Raw genomic sequence first — 20,881 nt, forward strand, 5'->3', positions numbered from 1 at the left:
ATGTCTATGTGATGAGATGAAGCGAGGAGAATGATGCAGGCAACGTGAGGTAGCGTGAAGCTACTACTGACCTTCTGAGGATATGTCAGAAGGAGGAGCATCTGCTTCCAGACCTTGGTTGACCACGGGTCACTGAAACCGAGGAGAAGGGGTGACTCCTGGATGACACAGTTATGGGGAAGAAAGAATATGTGAAACAGAGGGAGGGGGAACCCAGGCTAGCCACACAATTCTAATAGCCTGGCACTTCTCTCTGAGCTGGAAGAGTAGCAGGAGTTGTCAAAGTCCTTTTAGATTAAAAGAATGCTTCAGCTCTATGGGTGGGCGGGGCACCCCTAATCTACGGTAACTGCCAACAGCTCTTACTTACAAATCACTGACTCCTTTCATTTCGTTTCTCTTATTATGGGTCTGGCTAAAGAATTACACATTCCTTGAGAGCAAGAACTGTCCTATTCATGGTGGTTTCCATAGAGCTTGGCATAAAAAAGATGCTCAATAAATCTCTGTTCACTGATAAGACTCCAATAACAAAAGCAGGTCCAAAATCCTAAGCACTATTCCAAACCAGTCAAATATGAAACTCTACTAGTCTTTCCGTGAAGAACCTGTTTCGGCGTTACCCGAACTTTCCATGGATTCTTGATATGACACGACTATAGAAAACTTGCAGATGCCATGTTTTTTTAAACCAACATGCAAGTTAACTGACTTATAAAGCCAATAGCCATATGAAGCAATTAAAAATCACCTGACACGTTGGCAAAATGCAGTCTGGTCAACCAGGGTTATCTGAATCAATGTGGCATGAAATAAAAAGCAGAATGGCCAAAGAGGACTTTGTTGTCATTAACTCAAGAAGAGGAGCCACTAGACGGAATTTGGTTTTCAAAATTCTCATCACAGCTCATCTGTCTCAAAGGGCAAATTAAGGATTTAACTATAAAGCTGCCTCTTTTTCTCCCAGGAGGTAGTTAGTAGGTCATGGAGTTTTTGCCTTGTAAAATATCAACCTTGGGGCAAAATCCAGACATTCTGGGTGATGTTAGAGCACCAGGTAAAGTTCTAGTTCACTAGAGCCAAGCCTGCACGTAACTGAGAAACTCCAAAAATGGTTGGCCAGTCTATTCAGTCTCTAACTTCCCCAGGCTGCTTTCTCTTATCTTGACATGTTGGTGGAAGTCAAAAGGGGCATCTAGGAATCAGAACCCAGCAGGGCAGCAGCTTCACTTGCTCTGCTGCTTCTGACCAGTCAGCAAGTTTAGCCCGGGGAGGGGGCGGGGGGTCTAAGGTCATGTGCATTTAGTGAGGCTGTAATTACACATGATTTTCTCAAACCTAGAGAGATCACAGATCTTCAAGGAACCTGACCCCCAAAAAGCAGTTCAACCCCTGCTGGGCTTCTAGCCTAATAGCTCTAGACACATCCAAAGGCCTTTCATAATGAGAAATTCTACAACTAAAATTATTTCTAAAGTCAAAGTTCCCTCCATGTGGCTTGGTAGAAGGAGGAACAGAACCACTAAAATTAACTCTCACAATGCCCTTCCACCTTATCCAGGCAAAACCAGGCAGTGGCAGGCAACATTCACAGGCAGAGTTCATATCAACTGAGGCCAGCCTGGAAGCTAGATAGAAGCTCTGGCACCACTGTCCCTAATTTGCAAAGCCTATTCCTCTCTGATTCCACATTCAACCAAGCACTTGCCTCCTTGAAAGAGCTCAAGCTAACTCAGCTGGCACCCCCATTTCCTCATTCTCAAAGGAAAAGGGCAGTTAATGGCAGAATGGTTCAACAGGAGAAACATGAATTTTTACTTCTTAGCCAGTCACCTACTCCCTCTGAGTCTTGTTTTCTTATTGGTAAAACAGACAAGAAAAACCATCTGACAAGATAATGTCCTATGCGCCCCGCCCCCAGAATTTTGTTAGATCAGATCACCCTAAAAAAAGGGAGCCTTGGGAGCTTTTAGCTTGGAAGTTGGCCATGAGGCTAATTCTAGGGACCCAATACCACTGGTCAGGCTTTAGTAAAGACAAATCCAAATACAGGAAACACATGAATATGAAAATGACAATATAATTTTTTAAAAATAAAAAAATCAAAACCTTCCAGGTCTCCTGTTAAGCCACCAAAATGCTAATTGTTTGGATCAACAGAGCCCTGTGGATTCCAAACCCAGTGGAAGAGAAGTTAGTGTGTACCAGGGCCAAAGTACCCAGCCTCTTCTGCACTGACTGCACAACCAGCCTGTGCAAACACTCAGACCCAAAGTCGGGGGATGTCTCTGTGCCAGCTCACAGCGCTGTGCGTGAGGGAAGCCCCTTCCTGCCCAGAGAGGCAATTCAGGCAATGCCCATCCACAGCTGCTCTCCCAGGATGTAACAGAAGTCTTGAGAGAAGCTGACATGCCCAAGGGACACGGGATGTGGGTGAGAGTATCCAGAGGAGACGGCTACGCTCATGCCATTTAAGCTCTAATGCTGACACCCAGACAAAGACCAAGCCTTGACAATACAGAAACATCTAAACAGGCTTTCCCCTCAAACCAATACATGCAGGAATGTAAGGCCTAGTTGTGTTAATTCAAAGAGGAGTGAAAAGAATAGCAACTAAACCCAGAGGAGGGAAGCACAGGAAAGAGATGGTGGCCACCTTGCTGGCCTGCCATTCTCCCTCAGGGAAGAAGGGCTGAGCTGCATGGTTTACAAAATGCAGCTCTCCATACAACTCTTGATCTTGGGGTCATGAGTTCAAGCCCCACATTGGGCACAGAGTTAAAAAAAAAAAATTAAAACAAAAAAACCTGTTAAATAAATAAAATGCAGCTCTTCACATGCATGTCATCTCATGTTGTAGCAATCTGGTTTCACCACTGTGGGGTAGGTAAGGGCAGGTGCTTCCAAGCCCATTTATAGACTTGCAGTTTCTAAGAGCTGAAAAAAATTTCTGTGACTTGTTCAGAACTTCTGAATGGATCATCAAGTTAAGTTTTCTTTCTTAACCCTCGGTCACAACAGCAGGAGTGAGATCATTTAACTACCTCCAAAAACATCTCTGTACTCCCAGCACTTAGCATAATGCCAGGTACATATTACATACCCAGTACATTTAAGCTGAATGAATCCTATAGATGAATAAATGAGTAAGAGGCCTACTTTCTCCATCCCTTCATTATCGCTATCCTACACAACAAAGAGGGAATAGCATAATTTCAAGGGATGCACTGTGCCCATCCCAGGGGTTCTCAGGGAAGCCAACATGGAAACCAATACAACTTCAAAGCCCACATAGTTTTGTAGTGCCAAAGCTGTCATCTTTAGCAAATGCAGTCATAATATCCTTATGAAGAAAAATTGTTAAGAAATAAAATTTAAAAAGGAGAAATTTTAGATACTTCGCTGCATTTCCAGCAGAAGGAAGGCTAACCTCCCTCTATATGCAGCAACAATTTGAATGAGGAGGCTCCAGCTGGAGCACTGTATATATGCAGCTTCTAAGGGACACCTGGATATCAAACTATGGGATACAATATTTTCAAAACACCGATGTTTCACTGTCGGCATAAAAGAAATAAATTAAAAAGCCCGGTACATTTTCCAGTTTGATATAAATTAATTCCAACGGCATATTTAAAATAGAGTCAATTATAAGTTTCTCTCATAAAATTTTAAAAGGCAGCAATCAATCCTCAGATTGTACAAGTGCAAAGGAATGGTTATTTTCTCCATAATCAGGACACCCCTCAGTGTCTGTGTAAGAACTGCCAGTGTTCTCAGTTGATCAAAAACTTGGGCCTACGTCGTCGAAGCAATCCTCTGGTCATACTGCTCCTTTCCCCTTAATGTCCAGCTTGTTACTGGTCTCTGACTGTTTGCTCAGCTGCTCTTCAGAGAAAGTGATGTAGGAATACACCAGGCTCCCAGCAATGCTGCAAAAACAGAAAACCACCATCAGGGAGGAAAGAAGGAAGGAATGGCAAATATATGGGAGACCAGTGTTGAGGGCTGGAGTTACCGTCATAAATCAACAGCATGTAAAATTAAAACACATGTAGTGTTTCCAGCTACCAAACTAAAGACGCTCCCTCATCATGGTATCGTGCACTATTGCCGATGCTCTGGGGAAATGAATGAATGTACACACCTGCTGGCAGGTGTGCCAATTTTATACTACCCTTCTGGAATACCATTTGCTGAAGTAAAAAACCTCTGAATTCTGCTTATCCTTTGACCAAGCTATCTACTTCATGGAAGATCTTCCTAGACTTACCAAGGAAGAGTTTACCACAAAATTTGTAACAGCAGAAAATCAGATAAAGCGTAAATGTCCCAAGAGGGAATTACATAAATTCATACAAGAGAATATGATGTATCTCGTAATATAAAACAAAAACAGCAATGACATCTTAAATGAAAAAAATCTCACAAAACATGAAGTATTGTCTAATCCCATTATTAAACATGAATATGTACATTGATATGCATCAGAATAAAGTCTAGAGAGAACACAAGAATATTAATGGTTGTTACATCTAGATGGTGAGATCACAGGTGATTTCTTTTTGTATTTCTATTCTCTGTATTTTAAAAAATAATCATTCAAGACAAAGAAATGTAATTTTTAATAAGAATAAAAAACATCCCAATTAGTAAGTAAACATGCAGACCCTGGGGGATTCAGAGCTAGTTTCTCTCTGACCAGAATCAAGTTCACAGTGGAGAACCTATCACCTGAGCCCTCAGCCTCTGAGTTGCTTTCTGGTACCCCTCACTCGTCCACCACACTGACCACCGTGAGGGAAGGCGCACGTGAGGGACAGTGATTACACTTGTCTATTCTCTGTGGCGGCCTCAAACCCACATGGGATACACAGCCCCCTGCCCCATTAACTAACTGAAAGTAAGCTGGGGGAGCTCACAGAGACACTCGAGACTCTTCTGACCTGCTCTTCTGCTAAGCCTGACACCTGTGACTCTCTTGGGTCTTCACGTGGCATCTTGGCCCAGACTCTGCTTTCAGATGTTCCTCCTCCTGGATTTGGCCCCCCACCTTTTGCCTATCCACTTGACTCATGAACTTGCACCTTATTTGAAATTAGTTCTCTTCTTGGGGCGCCTGCATGGCTCAGTCAGTTGAGCATCTGCCTTCGGCTTGGGTTGTGATCCCAGGGTCCTGGGATCGAGTCCCACATCGGGCTCCCTGCTCAGCAGGGAGCATGGTTCTCCCTCTCCTCCCCACTCCTGCTCTTTCTCTCTCACTATCTGTATCTCCCTCAAATAAATAAAATCTTAAAAAAAATAAAGAAGACTTTAGTTCTATTCTCCTCTAGGCTTTGGGATTCCAGCCCCATACCAGCTACAGCAGGGTAAGAGATGCCTTGCTCCTGCAAATAAGGAAGCAGAATCAGGCAGTCACAGCATTTAATCAACAAATTGTGACCGTTTGCTAAAGTCTACTACACGTCAAGCATTTATCATACATCTGCCACTGCAAGATTCCTGCAAAGTACAATATCCCTGGCAAGGTGCTCATTTTGAAGATAAACTGAGTTCCAGAGTCCTAAGATAACTTGCTCAGGGTCACAAAACATCCTAATAATGGATCAGAATAAAACCCATGTCAACCCTATCATCTCCATTGAAACAGCTTCCTTCCTTATGACCCCCTGCTCCACTTGATAGAAGAGATGCTGGTCCTTATTTTGTTCCCATCCGCCTACAAATGTCTAAGGCCTTACTCTTAGCCCTACCAGGTCCTCTGCACTGGCCTGACCCTACACAGCAGTACAATAAACATCTGCGCCGGCCCAAAGACAGCAGCCTCATGGACCCAGTCTCGGTGCCAGTTTCATAAGCTTCTTTTCCTTCATCTAGTCATTTTTTTCCATTTCTTTTTCTTTCTTTTCTTTCTTTTTAGAGAATGTGATCTCTCAGACTCTTCTAGAAACTCTTCTGGTTTTCTAGTGCATCAAGTCGATGACTTCCTGGGGAGCTGGGCTAGGACCCAAGGAGATGGCTTACTGGAGCCTCCCTGACAGAATCTCAACCTTCTCAGGTTCACACGTACATCTACAGGACAAAGTTCCCTTCGCCTCTAACCCTGCCCCCTCCACACACCAAGTAGGATTGCTCCTTTCTTTCTTTCATGCTATCCTCTAGGGTCCTCCTCCCACAACAACCTTAAACAATGCTTTCTTTATTTTTCCTGTCAAGACAATCTCTGATGTTTATATTAAGTTGATTTCACTTGGAGAGAAATAATGGAGCAGTGTAGGACTGAAGAAAACAAAGAATACCCTGGCATTTCTTCTAGGCCTCATCCTTATGATGATCCTGGACCCTATACATCCCTAGCATAGTTAGCGTAATGAAAAAACATGAACTTTGTGGAGTTAGGTCTTGGTTCAAATCTTGAATAATACTGCTAGCTCTGTGACCCTTGGCAAATTTATTAATTTCTCTGAGATTCTATTTCTGTATTAATAAAATGAAAATAATACTCTCTATAATGAGATCACATGCATAAAGAAGCCAGGCCCTAATCCTGGCACATGGTAAACAATCAGGAAATATATATTCCTTCCCCTCCCTTCCCGGTCAGCCCTGCTACTCACAGACTAGAGGGGGATGCACTGTTAACAAAAGTAGGGTGGTATAATTTGGAGATGTAACCTCATGCCAAAGGAGGGCGCTCTGTTGCCATGAAGTTGTCTGAATAACCAGAACACAGAGACTGCTGTTCTAAACTCGGGAGATGAAAGAGCAGACTTTTCAAATTCGTACAAGTTCCAACATGAGGCAATAACAAAAGATTTTTCATCTCTTTATTCCTGACTTTATTATCAAATATTCACGTTTTCAGAAATGGCCATTTCCAAATCGCCTGAAGAGAACTGAGTATCCATCCACAAGGATCCTGTGTGCCGAGCAGTGGTGAATTGATGCTTTGTAAGGGAGTCTAAATTGCTTCCAAGCAGCTTTGGGCATGTGGGCAAGCTTCAAGGAGGGGAAGAGGAGGGTGGCGAAAAGAAAGGGAAAAGCCCAGATTGGAGCAGGGGTGCGCGGTGGTGGTGGGCGGCGGGGGGGGTTGCTATATGAACCTTTACACATCACTACCAAATGGTTCGGAATTAGGATCTTCTATGACTTCAAACAAAAAAACTTCTCCATCTATTGGTTCCGTAAATATTCACATTAAAGATGGTGACTTCTGATATTCTGGGCTTGTTATTTATATATTTGACCATCCTAAATATTCATTTTTTAAAATCTCAAGCAATTTTCCACCTGCCTCATATTCAGATCACAGACCACCAACTGTTAATTCACTGACCCTGCCGTGACAGACACAGCCAGGAGCTGAACAGTAGAGGAAGACCAGGATCCTGTGCACCACAGACAGGGGTCTAGTTAGAATGCTGCAAGACTGGGCCGCTTCACCTGCTCTGACCATTTCTCATCTTCCCAAGCCAGGCAGACCCGATCTACTTCTCCTACACCTACAGCCACACACATATTTCCCAGCCTCACTTAGATATCCATGCTACAAACAGATGCTAGAAATGCCTTCCATACGGCAACTCCATGCTCAGGGAGCGAGAGTCCTAAGGTCCAGGTTGTCTCCACCTCCCCTCGTGCGGACACGTCTGCTCATGTGTCTGGCCGCGCAGCTCTGCCTCTCAGAACAGACTCTGCCTTCTGTATTCCACATGTAAAACATGTCAGTCTACACCAAAACCTGTGACCCAGGGCAGTGTGACTTTTATTGCTATTTCCTAACATACAGTAATTCCTGCCAAATAATGGCAACTGGACCTCTGGGTACATTCTTCCTACACCCCATCTTTACTCTCCACACAGCAGCTGCTGGGAGCCTTCTTTCCTCCTTCTCACAAGCCAAATAAAGCAGAGCCATGTTGCCTCTGTACATATCACCTTCCAGAGCTTTCCAGTCTGAACAGAGAAGCACAGAGGTGAACAGGGCTGACTGTTGACTCTGATACATTCACAAAGCTCTAGGATGGGGGACACGTTACTTAACCTCTCAGAGCCTCGGCTCTGTGAAATGAGCCCATCTGGGAAATGGCCATTAGAATACCACTCTTAGAGGACTGAAGGGAGAATTAAATTATATTATTTATTTATATAACAAGAGGCTATACAAAATTATGTTAATTTTATAATTTAAATTTTATACTTAAATTATATAATAGGACAATAGATCAGTTCAAAAGGTTAATTAGCATACAGCAGACATCCAATATGGATAAAAGTCAAAATGCCACGGCACACCAGGAACTAATTCTGCCAAAAAGCAAAAAGAAGAACCAGGTTTTGCCAATTGCTGCTTTTTCTCATCTTCATGGCTGCACACCCATTCACCCAGAACTCAAGGAGTCCCAGGGATAGTAAGGCCTCTTATCTTTGGTCATCCCACAGAGGCCCTAATTGTACTCAGTGAGCAAGCCTTGGCCTCACCTCTGTTACCTGCAGTTTAGCAGAAACTCTCACCATGTCTTCCGAGTGGGGTATATTCCTCCTTCCTGTGTTAGGAGACACTCGAGGCACCTCACACTCGGGGGCCGGTCTACTTTTCCAGCACTACTCTTGTGAAATCCCTTACTCCAGCCATTCCGGAGTACCTGCTGCCCACCCTGCCCAGTCTCCTATCCAACATCTGCACGTCTGGCTCCTTGCTTTTGCTCAGGCAGTACTCAATGGCTGGAATACCCCCTTCTATTTTCCACCTCCTCAAATCCTACCTACTGCTCAAGGCCTCACCTACGGAGCCTTTCCTCTATGCAGTCCCCCAAGCAGACACCACAGCCTTATGACAGGTACCAGGCTGAACAGTATTTTGTGACACTTGTGTGATGACAGCTGTGGAAAGCTCTCAAGAGAATGTAGAGAAGTACCTCATCATTGTCGTTATTAAGGCCATATACACGCCTAATATCATAATAAATGCTTTATGACTCCTACACGAATCAAAGCCATTACTGTTAACATAAGCATTTCACTCTTTCCCTCCTCCTTGCCCCTAATCTCAACACAGTGGTGGGCAAAGGAATCCTGTTAAAACTAAATCAGATCATGTCACTCCTTTATACAAAATCCTCCAATATCTCACCGTCTCTTAAAAGTAGTCCCCAATCTGTCACCCCACCCCATTACCTGTATGGCCCCATCTCATCTCATCCACGCTACTCCCACCACACTGGCCTCACCCGTTCCCTGAACACCAGGCACACTCCTACTTCAGGCTCTTTTCACTTGCTCTTCCCTCCAGAAATCGATGTGGTTCATTCCCTCCATTTTTTAGGTATTTACAGAAAATGTAACCTTCTCAGTAAGTGTCCCCACCCCCTGTGATACTCTTTATTCCCCTTCCTTGCTTTATTTTTCTCCATTGATCATCACAGTTATCATTGATTACCAGCAAATACTTCCCTCATTTATCTTCATTCATTTTTTTGTCTCCTCTACTAGAAGGAAAACTCCATGAAGGGCAAGGGTTTTGGTCAGTTTTGAGAGCAGCTCTATCCCCGTGCCTTAAACAATGTTTGACAGGTATCAACCATACATTTGTTTATGAATAAATGAATCTTCCCAGCTAAATTACAAATTCCCTGAACAGAAAAATTAGTCTATTGCTTTGTATACACTAAGTCATCACTTTCTTTAACATACGCACAGAATGGGTTCAATAATTCTGATTCTTACTCTGCCTACCAGAGGAGATAGGAGCATAGAGACCAATCAGTGGTGAGGGAGGAGGTAAGCAAAGCGGCTTTGGGAACTGTTCAGAACAAAGGGGGTCATCTGATCTCTTATCCCATGTGCCCTCACATGGCTAAACCACGGGGCAGATTTTTCTAGTCGGATCAGGGTAAAAATCTCAGTTCTGCTTCTCACTAGGGCAGCTGAGTCTCCATTTCACTGTGCCGTGAACTGGAGGCGACTAACGAGATGGCGCTGTAAAGATGGTGTCAGGGACCAGGCACTCAACACTGACTCCCTATCCTTATCCTTATGATGATCCTGGGCCCTATACATCCCTAGCATAGTTAGCGGGATGCTATCTGCCACCTTCCCACATGAGTATTTACATCCTTTCTACACCAGGTAAGTGTTGGTCCGTGCACATACTTCAAAAATAGAAGTACCTTAGTCACAGATGTCTGGCCAGGATGTGAACCATTCCATCTGCCTAGGAGTTTTAGGAATTTGCCCAGGAGTAAATTTAGAAACAAATAAAAGGCCCCCAAATCCTGTTGTGATGTTGTTTGGAACTCATGGGCTGTGACAAGGATATTATTTGCTTTATTAACTGATAATGAATCAGGCAAATACTCTTAGATGAGAATTCTGGGGAGGCGCCAGATAGATGGATAGGTTTGTTGGTGGTGGTGTTGTTTTAGACTGCACTAGAGAAAAGTTACAGAAAAACAAGAATATAAGCCTAAAACTTGTTTTCTACCTATTCTTACTGTTTAGTTTTTTGGAGGGGGGATTCTCTTACATATTTATAAAGAGTTTTGTTTGGTTTTTTGCTTTCTTGACATCTTTGATATTGTTCCTCAACTTGGGGCTGAGTCCAAACTATACTTTTTCTTTTCTGCCTCTTAAAAAACCTTAGAATGTGGGTGGACTCCCATCCCAACTAAAAGGATAACGTATTTTATGTGTCTTCCACACCTGGAGGAGGTTCCTTCCAATGTCATAAGTCTCCTGCAAAACACCTCCAGACCCAGAGTTTCCACAGGACTGCCACAGGGTGAATCAGAGAAGTTTAGTGGCAGACTTAGGATAGACAACTCGAGTTCAAAAACTGAGAGCAAAAAAAAAAAAAAAAAAAGCCTGAGGTTGCAAAAGGTGAATTATAAATAACTTGTGGAGGTACTGGAACAGAACACAGATTTTTTGCTATCTTCCATTTCAGTGCTCTTCTGTCAGAAATAACGATCTAACCAACAGCTAGCCAACCTCCCTAGAGCCTGTTCAAAAGTCTAAGTCACTCTAGTGAGACAGATGCCAGTTATATAACTCTATAAATAGCCTAGTGGAGATTACATCAGCAGCGACTAACTGGTAACACAAAACATGTCCTCCTGCTTAGAGAACCACTAAGCGAAGGAAAAGCTTATGTCCTTCAGGAGAAGTCTGGAACCAGAACAGAATCTACTAGGATGGAATTTTGCAGGAGGAGAAGCAGTCTGAAAACCGGAAGCAACTCCTCTTTCTAAGGAAATAGGCAAAGGAATCCAAAATGAGGGAACAGTAGATTCAGGTGCTGAGCAGAGCTGGCTAGACCAAAGTCCTCAGGAACCAACTTTGGAACTACTCCGAGCTGCACCATGTCCCATCCCAGAGACTGTGTAGACCATCGTGTGGCCTCAGAAGCTACCGTAAAATGAGTTTCATGACCCTAAAGGAGGCTGACTTAAGAGTATGTAACCAATATGATGGCATATCATAAAGGGATATGAAAATAAAATTAACCCATTCATCTCTCCACTATTTACTAGACGGTGGTTAAGAACGAAGACTTGGAAGGCAAATCATGGATGGAATACTTACCAGCTGAGTGCTATGTTACCAGCTTTTTAGCCTCTCTCTGTCAAACGGAATATTCCCAGCATCTATCTCATAGGGCTGCTACAGAGATTAAGTATGGAGTACTCAGGACAATGGCCAGTACAAATTCTTAAGGGGCACCTGGGTGGCTCAGTCGTTAAGCGTCTCAGCTCAGGTCATGATCCCAGGGTCCTGGGATCGAGGCCCGCATCGGTCTCCCTGCTCAGCAGGAAACCTACTTCTCCCTCTCCCACTGCCTGCTTCTCCCCCTGCTTGTGTTCCCTCTCTCTGACAAATAAATAAAATCTTAAAAAATACAGGTATTGGTTAATATTTTGTTACTATTACTAGCTGAATGCTTATTATGTGTCAGGTGCTGATAAATACTGGCACGCACAACTGTAAATAAGACAAGTGATTTCTGCCCTCAAATAGCCAAGAATCTAAAATGGTGATGATACATAAACAGTTTACTAGGCTACATTGTAATCAGTCAGTCATTTGCTGAATGAGGTGCATTAAGGAATGAGAACTTGGGACTCTGGAGTCCAACCCATCTGGGTTAAAATCCTTGTGACATGACTGACTTCTAATTGTGTGACATTGGCAGATCTAGAAGGGAACGCACCATGTCCCTCTAGAACATAATGCCTGGCATATAGGCACACGCTCAATGCATAACTTCAGAATTTACTCAACTTCCTTAACCTCTCTAGGCTCAGCTTCCTAATTTATAAAATAGTGCTAATAAAAAAAGAGTGTTACAAAGAATTAGGCAATTCAACAGAGAAAGGATAGCATTCTCAATAGAAGGTACTGGAACTGGATATCTATATTAAAAACACACACACACAATATAAAAAGAACTTTTCATCCCTATCTTACACAATATATAAACATTAATCCAAAAATGGGCTATATACCTAATTTTAAATAAAACTGTAAAACTTCTAGAAGAACACATCAGAGAAAACCTTTGTAACCTTGGGTTACACTAAAGCACAACTCATAGAAGGAAAACTGATAAAAGTAGCCTTATAAATTGTGCTCTTCAATCGAGAGTAAGAAAATGAAAAGACAAGCTACAGACTGGGAAATAATACTTGTAAATCACATATCTGATAAAGGACTTGTATCCCCAATAAATAAAGAACTCTCAAAACTTAACAAAACAAAACAAAATTTAAGAAAACAAGGGGTGCTTGTCGGCTCAGTCAGTAGAGCATGTGATTCTTGATTTCGGAGTTATGAGTTTGAGCCCCGGGTTGGGTGTAGAGATTATTTAAAAATAAAATCTTCAAAAAAACAAAACAAAACTTAAAACACATAACCCAATTTTTAAAAAATGGGCAACATATTTGAACAGCCATTTTACCAAAGAATATATACAGATGGCAAATAAGCATGTGAAAAGATGTTCAACATCATAAATCATTATGGAAATTAAAAAACCACAATGAGGGGCGCCTGGGTGGCGCAGTCGGTTAACTTTTGACTCTTGGTTTCAGCTCAGAAAGTGAACTCAGGGTCGTGAGTTCAAGCCCCGCATAGGGATCCACGCTCAGCACACAGTCTGCCTAAGTTTTTCTCTCCCTCTGTCCACCGCCCCCACTCTTTCTCTCAAATAAATAAATCTTAAAAAAAAAATCCACAATGAGATACCACTATAGATCTATTAGAATGTCTAGAATTTAAAAAACAAGAACTGACAAAACCAAGGGCTGGGATGTGCAGCAACCATCACAGAGCATCATATGTGGCTGAGGGCTATGCGAAACGGTACAGACATTTTCGAAAAAAGTTTGGCAATTTCTTATGAAGTTAAACATACACTTAGCAGACAACCCAGAAATTCCACTCCTAGGTATTTACCCAAGTGAAATGAAAACTTATGTTCACAAACTTTTATGCAAGTGTTTCAACAGCTAATACAAAACAGCTAAAAACTAGAAACTACCCAAACGTCTTTCAATTGCTGAATGGATAAACAAACTGTGATATATCCATAACAGAATCTCAGAATGCAACATGAATCTCAAATGCAGTATGTTAAGTGAAGTAAGTCAGACCAAAAGCTACCATTCCATGACGTTCTGGACATTATATGGATAGAAAACAGGGGCTGAGCAGAGAGGGAGAGGTTCAATGCAAAGGGACATGGGAAGATTTTAGAAGCAATACAACTGTTTTATATCATGAACGTGGCCGGTGGTAGTTACATGACTGTATGCATTTGTCAAAACTCACAGAACTGTACATGAAAAGGGGCGAATCTGACTGTATTTAAATCATATTTTTTTTTTTATGGAAGGAAAAAAAGAATCACAGATGAAGATGAGCCCCAGAGATTCTAGGAATTCTAGCCTGGGCAGTTAGGAGGATGATGATGTCATTATCTGGAAAGGCTACACTGCTTAGGCCAAAGGCACAGGCCAAGTCCACCAACTGATCGAAGTACAGAAACAGGCTCTTGTCACCACCCTTCGCTAATCATTTCCTACTCTTGCTTGTTGCCTTTTTGGGTTTGGGTGAGCGCTCACTAAGTGGCTACTGGAAAAAGGCATTTAGAAGAGCTGAAGACAGCCAGGCTCTCAACAGAGCCCTACTGAAAAAAAAAAAAAATGCCTCCTATCACAGAATCAATGTGGATGAAGCCTGAGTAGCTACCAGTGCAAGCGTCCTGCTTCTTGCACTTGAATCACAACAGAGAGAGGGCTATTTAAACTTTTCTGAAAACAACAAAGAAATGAGGCAGGGTATAGGGAAGCTAGATGTTATCTGGGTCTAATCACGGTATCTTTTTTTTTTTTAAGTAGGCTCCACACCCAAGGTGGAGCCTAACAGGGGGCCAAACTCATGACCCTGAGATCAAGACCTGAGCTGAGGTCAAGAGTCAGATGCTTAACTGACTGAACCAACCAGGCACCCCTAATCATAGATTCTTTTAAGAATATGGTTTAATTAGTGATTTCCTTCAAAGTGTAGTCAGCCAAAGATGCACTGACACCATTTCTAATCAAAGTGAAATATGATAGCCACTTTAAGTTTGGTTTTTACATTAAAAAAAAAAAAAAAAAAAGGAATGTCCACAACCTGTGAGTCTGCTTACCAACTAGTAAAAGAAGTCAAAAAATATAAGTAATAAAACCGTAATTTTCATTTTAAAGAGAGAAAGTGAAAAAAATTAGATAATATATACTTTCCTCTACCACAGCTTACTTCATTTTGGCTATACGGTTATTTATTTGAAGGGAACAAAAAGAAAATCAGGGCACCTCTGAGTCAGGTCTATATGGTGCCATAATGATTCTTTAATCCAAATTTTTAGAAGTGAATGAACAGAGGTCACATTCAAAGTCAAAACTGTTCCACCAGGTTGCTCCTTATATCCTAGCCTTTTCTCACAAATATTAATGAAAGAAATGATATTTACTCAGCACAGATGTCAAGCAGTAAATGTACTTTATATTAGATTATTTCATTCTAACAACTCTAAAGAGATATCGATATTTTCATCCCCAACACACAAGAAAACTGAAGCTCAGAAAAGATAAACAACTCAAAGTCACATAGCAAGCAAGCATCAGAACTGCAACTCCAAACAAGGTATGAGACTGAACTACTCATCTTCCTTCTAAAATATGCGATCCTCGGGTACACATTACACCCACCACCCCCCAACTCCATCCCACAAATAACAAATGACTTTTCCTCTAAACTATACTTGCAAATAAATGTCAGGGAAGGGGCAACAATGAGTTATTAACCTATTACCAATATTAGTCTTGAATTCTCATACTGATCCATAAAGAAGGTAGAAGATGTATTATCATCACTCGTTTACCTTTGAAGCAATAAAAACCCAGAGAGGTTATATAATTTGCTTCAAGTTAAAGAGCTGACACACCCATATTCTAGGTAGAGGGCTATTTTATAGTTTCCAAAGTGTTTTTTCACCAATCCATACAGAATTCATCAAACACTTTTTTTTAAAGATTTTATTTATTTATTTGTCAGAGAGAGAGAGAGCACAAGCAGGGGGAGCAGCAGAGGGAGAGGGAGAAGCAGGCTCCTGCTGAGCAGGGAGCCCGATGCAGGGCTCGATCCCAGAACCCTGGAATCATGACCTGAGCCAAAGGCAGACGCTTAACCGACTGAGCCATCGAAGTGCCCCTCATCAAACAAATACTTATTAAGCAAGAGCTGGATTCATTCTAGGAGTTTGGGAAATAACAACACAGGCAGAGATCCCTGCCCCCATGGAACTTACATTCCAGCAAGAGAGACAGAAAATAGGCAATAAATATAAATAAGCAAATTATATAGTATATTAAAAGAGATTAAGCGCTCTAGAAAAGAGAAATAGAAAAGCAGAGTAAGAGGGTTTTGGCAGTATCAGAAGGGGGAGAGCAGGCTGCAATTTTAAATAAGGTTGTCAGGGTAGACTTCCCTGGGAGGGTAACACTTCAGCAAAAATTTAGAGGCATAAAGGAGTTAGCCATGCAAATGGAGAAGACTAGGCGGTAACCTAGGCAAGAGATATTGGTGGCTTAGATGTTGATGGGAGCAATGCAGAAGGTGACAAGTGACTCTTTTCTGGATCTACTTTGAAGGTAGAGCCAACAGAATTTGCTAACGCACTGGATACTGGGTAGAAGATTGAAGAGTCAAGGATGAGTCCAGGATTTGAACTGAGAGGCTCTAAGAAGGATAGAGTCTGCAGCAACTGATATATATAGGTTGTGGGTGGAACACACTTGGGAGGAAATAAAAGTTCAGTTTTTGACATGTCAGCCAGAGAGGTCAAGTGAGTTGTTGATATATTAAGCTGGAATTCAAGATAGAGTTCTGGCCCAAAAACAAATTTGAGAATTTTTAAGCATACATACAGTATTTAAAACCATGCAATTCATTCTGGAACTAAAAAGATCTTTCATACAATTTACCCTCATCACTGATAAAAGTCTGGACTAAAGCAATCCAGTGATATGTCCAAGGTCAGACATGTATAAAGCAATTCTAACAGAGCTGCTCTTCTTTAGCCCTGACTTTTCTTGAGTACACTGTACTGCCATCTAGCATAATGAGTAGAAGACCGTTCTTTGAAGGCCAATAAGTAAAAAGGGCTTAACTTCCAGAAAAGATTCCCTAAATACCGTGTATAAATACGGAACCATCTTATCTCCATTTCTTAAAAAGCATTATGTGAAGACATTAAATATATAATACACTGTAGGTACTCAATAATTGTTTAATAAATGAGCAAATTTTCAATTAAATAGCCCCTTACTGTGACACTATTTAAGTATCCAAATCCCACTTGTCAAAGTGGTTACATTTAAATATTTTTACTTACCTGATATTTAAGCCAATGAAGTTTGTCCATGTGAAAATATAATCTCCACCAAAGACCATTCCAATATAAGTTATTAATATATTCTACAAAGAAAAACGGCAAGATGCTGTAACATAGGTTTAACTGAGCTTTTTCAATATTCATATAAACTTATCCACAGAATGGCCCAAATACCTATCCTTAAAATACAAAATCAAATAAACGGACAATAACAAAAACCCACCAATCCTAAAATGAGTATAGTATGAAATAATAAAAAATGGCATTAACTTCTTCTCAATCTATCCCTCCAAAAGCTAAATGCACTCACTGACAATTATCACCAGATAATCAACTTCCCGTGCCCCATGACATGGGCTAACGCTGTAAATCTAGACAGAGAAACACTGTTGTCACTAGGGGTAGAAAACAGTCATGTGCGTTTGGCAATCAGAAAAGAATGCTTTTCCTCCCACTGAGGTAACTGTTGACCTGTGAGGGGAAAGTGAAGAAGGAAAACCTCACGTTGTAAGCATCTCTCCCTCTTCTTTAGAAAGGAAAAAGGGGATGACGGCGTTTACCAACATGAACATTGTTTTTAGAGGTATCTTCTCTGGTATCTTAAAAAAATACATGAAAAGTCATCTCAAAGTCCCATTCTTAAAATTACCTCTCCTGACTCCCTTAAACTCCCAGGTTTGTAAACATCTGCTTATCTGGCTCCCTTTTAATTATCTGCAGGCCATAGAGGTGAAATGAACTTTCCCCAAGTTCAAGCTACTCTTCAGTTCTTCCCTAACCTCCTCTCTCTCACATTCAGAAGGCGCCGCCTGCCTCTCCACTGTGACAGCTGTCGGGAATGGGAAATGTCACAAACATTTTTAGAACCTGGGCTCGCCTAGATCGGGTCTACGAAGCAGAAGTAAAGTGCCACAGTGTTTTTGAAAAGCCGAAAAGAAACTTCAAATTTATCATGGGAGTGCCCTTTGGGAGAGCATTCGAAATTATGTCAGCCTCTTCTAGGTCTAAGGATGGAGACAGCAAGTTACCTCAGAACAGATTTTCTTAGTGTTTTGAGGGGAAAGAGCAAAATTAAATACCATGCAACAGTAAACAAGGTCAGTAGGCGACTTGGGAAAACGTGTAACAGGATCGGCTTAGAACACAGAGCTCCAGAGAGATGGCAGGTTAATCTGCATAAAGCGCCCAGGAGCTACAGAAAGGGAAGGGACTGAGAACCCAAACCCTGGTGCTCAAAATCAATTAGGACAAGACAGCGACGCCCCCAAGCAGAATTCATCAGCAAGCGCAGAAGAGAAGATGCTAGTACCTCAAAATTCAGACTGCAATTCTCAAATGTTAGCGTACCTTGTTAAAAATGATGGTTTCCAGGCTCTACTTCAGAGATTCTGATTCAGTGTATAAGAGGTGGGTGTAGGCACTTCCATTTTTAATTAAGTATCCTCAGTAATTTTCCCACCATGCTTCAGAGAAACAAGAACCAGGGATAGCCCCTTGGGGAACAATGACTGAGCTAAAAGGGTTGTATCTGAGAGGCTAATGAAAGAAGCTCCACGGTGGACCATGAGACTCTGAACCAGCAAGGGCATCGGCGTACTCCCCTCTGTCTGAAGACGTAAGAAAGCCTTCGAGAGCAATACCACAACACAGTGAGAAGCAACAGCAGCTGTAAATCAAGCTAGTTTTTTTCCTTCTCTCTAGAGTTTGGATGTAAAACTGATCCCTTTGGACAAAGTCCATAGGGCTCTGTGGGGAGGAGGAAATATCAAAAGTACTAGACCTTCTTTAATAAGACCATGATTATATTTGTACCCCATGCTGATAAATACAAAGAAAGTACCCTACAAAATCTTAAGCAAATAGGTTATTAAAATTAAACACTGGCTTTCAGGCAGTATCCATTTTGGCAAAAACATGGTAACAACTGGCCTGTCTCTCATGTTCTTGCTCTTCTTATTCTGAAGATACAAGCCATTCACTTTGCTCTTGAAAAGGGCATTTACTTTACAAAATCAAAACAGAGCTGAGAGCTAATTTGAGGGGCTAAAATTATCTTAGCAAGCCCAGGCCTGAACGTAGATTAACTGCCTCTAGCTTTCGTGGGAATTCACACAACTAACTGGTTCTAGCTTAATTCAGAATTCTATTTACACCAAACACTCTAATTCCATGATCTGAAGTCACAGACCTGAAATTTTAACCCAAATCTAGTTTCTAAAGTGAGGGCAGGTGGACACCACTCCATGGGGGTGCAAAGGGAAACATAGCAGGGCAGTAAAACTTTATTCTGCAATCCCTTCCCTCACTATTGACAAATGGGGAATCAGAAAGGAAGTCCCAAGGGCAAGCACTCCATTTCCCAAATGATCAAGGACCTACCTCTCTCTCTTTTTTAGAAAGCAAGCCTACCCTAATTCATTTGGAAATCAGGCATGCCGTGGCCTCTTGGATCTTAAAGCACTAGAAGCTCAAAGTCAGATGAAGGAGGCCTCAGGCTACAAGCCACTAACTTCAGCTCAATATTTAAGTCAACTTTGGCTCCCCTGGCTGAAGACAAATGAGCCTCCCCTCAAATAAAATGGATCAGGAGGAAATGACATCACTGGAAATGTCAGACACAGCTTTTAAAAGTAGGCCATTTAAGGTTTGGCTCATGCACTGGAAAACTCCCTTGATTAACTTCTGGCAGGCCTCCTTTCCCTACAACAGCCAGAACTCAGGAAGGCAGAGAACAGAACAGTTTTCACCGGCGATTAAAGGGACAGGCCTATCACTACCAAGTTAGTCACCTACCCTGTCTGAAACAAGCCTAATTCCTCTTCCCCTACTCTAAGGTAACCCATTCCCCTTTTCCCATATTCCCCAAAGCCTAGTTGCCTGAAAGCAGAGATTACGCCCTCCCTGAGTTCTTAAAGATCGTTTTAGAAACCAGCACCACAGCCCATCAAACCAAGACAATCTGTGAGGAAAGAAGGAGGATGGGGTTTTAGGCCACAGCAAGATTTAGAGTAACAATTTTTAAATAAAGTAGGTACCCAAAAGATAACAGTATTTTTTCAACTCACTTTAATACAGCCAACTATTGTAGTTGTAAGAGCAGAATTGTACTGCGTGCAGAGTACTGTGGCGTACATCAAGATAAACCTGGAACAAAGAAGGAAGAGGTGTAAGAGCCAGTTGCTTAATTTATAGCAATCTTTAGCCAAAAGAAACAGTGTTGGCCATGCTAGCACATTGTAGTACCTGACTATGAGCTTTCCCTATCTCACCCCTGCTTGTACTGCAGCTTTAGATTTTTTTAAAATTTCATTAAAGAGAAACACATGTCCAATTACTGACCAGGTGTTTTCCCCAGCTACCCTCACCAAAACCTTGAAACCACCATTCCTAATCATAGGTACTCTTCTTAGATCATATTCCCACTAATTCACCTAACGCAGATAGAAAGCTGAGCTCACAGACCACGGCTCAGGTGTGCACCTCCCATGAGGTCAATGTGACCTCTGGACAGGAGGCAAGAGAGATTCTTAAAGATGGAAGAAACCCAAATTAGCACTACTTTAAGAAGGGATATAGGTTCACTTAACAAGTAAGTGGCAGCAGTTGGAATGGGCAGATTTACAACGAGGCTTCTGAGCCTGACTCAGTACCAAGGCACCATGGTAATTTTATTTTGAAGCACTTCCTCACTGGGCACCTAGCCTGTGCCAGATCTAGTCATAAACACCAACCAAACTGACCGGCTCCGGAAAATAATTCCTCAGGGAAACACAAAAGCGAAGAGAAGAGGCACATTAGCAGATACCTCTTGCCTTCCACATATACTCTTCTAAGAGGAAGACAATCTGGTAGAGAGAGTCAGCCCCACATTCAAAGGCCGCCACTGCGGACTGCGCAAACTTAGACAGCTGACTTGAGTTCTGGGCCTGCTTCCTCACAGGTAAG

The 20,881-nt window shown here is 41.9% G+C and overlaps 1 protein-coding gene across 1 annotated transcript in view; it reads right to left on the bottom strand.

Moving 5' to 3' along the window:
• Window positions 1-3,410: 3,410 nt before the first annotated feature.
• The window catches only part of SLC35D1 (solute carrier family 35 member D1), a 42,869-nt gene continuing 25,398 nt past the window's right edge, over window positions 3,411-20,881 (bottom strand). Inside the window, exons 10-12 of the mRNA XM_021679974.1 lie at window positions 20,002-20,080; window positions 16,937-17,019; window positions 3,411-3,932 (exon numbers count right to left, since the gene is read on the bottom strand). Coding sequence (XP_021535649.1) covers window positions 3,824-3,932; window positions 16,937-17,019; window positions 20,002-20,080 — 271 coding nt within the window. The 3' untranslated portion in view covers window positions 3,411-3,823. The remainder of the gene's footprint in view (window positions 3,933-16,936; window positions 17,020-20,001; window positions 20,081-20,881) is intronic.

Source organism: Neomonachus schauinslandi, chromosome 4 (genome assembly GCF_002201575.2).
Source record: "Neomonachus schauinslandi chromosome 4, ASM220157v2, whole genome shotgun sequence".
Lineage (NCBI taxonomy): Eukaryota > Metazoa > Chordata > Mammalia > Carnivora > Phocidae > Neomonachus > Neomonachus schauinslandi.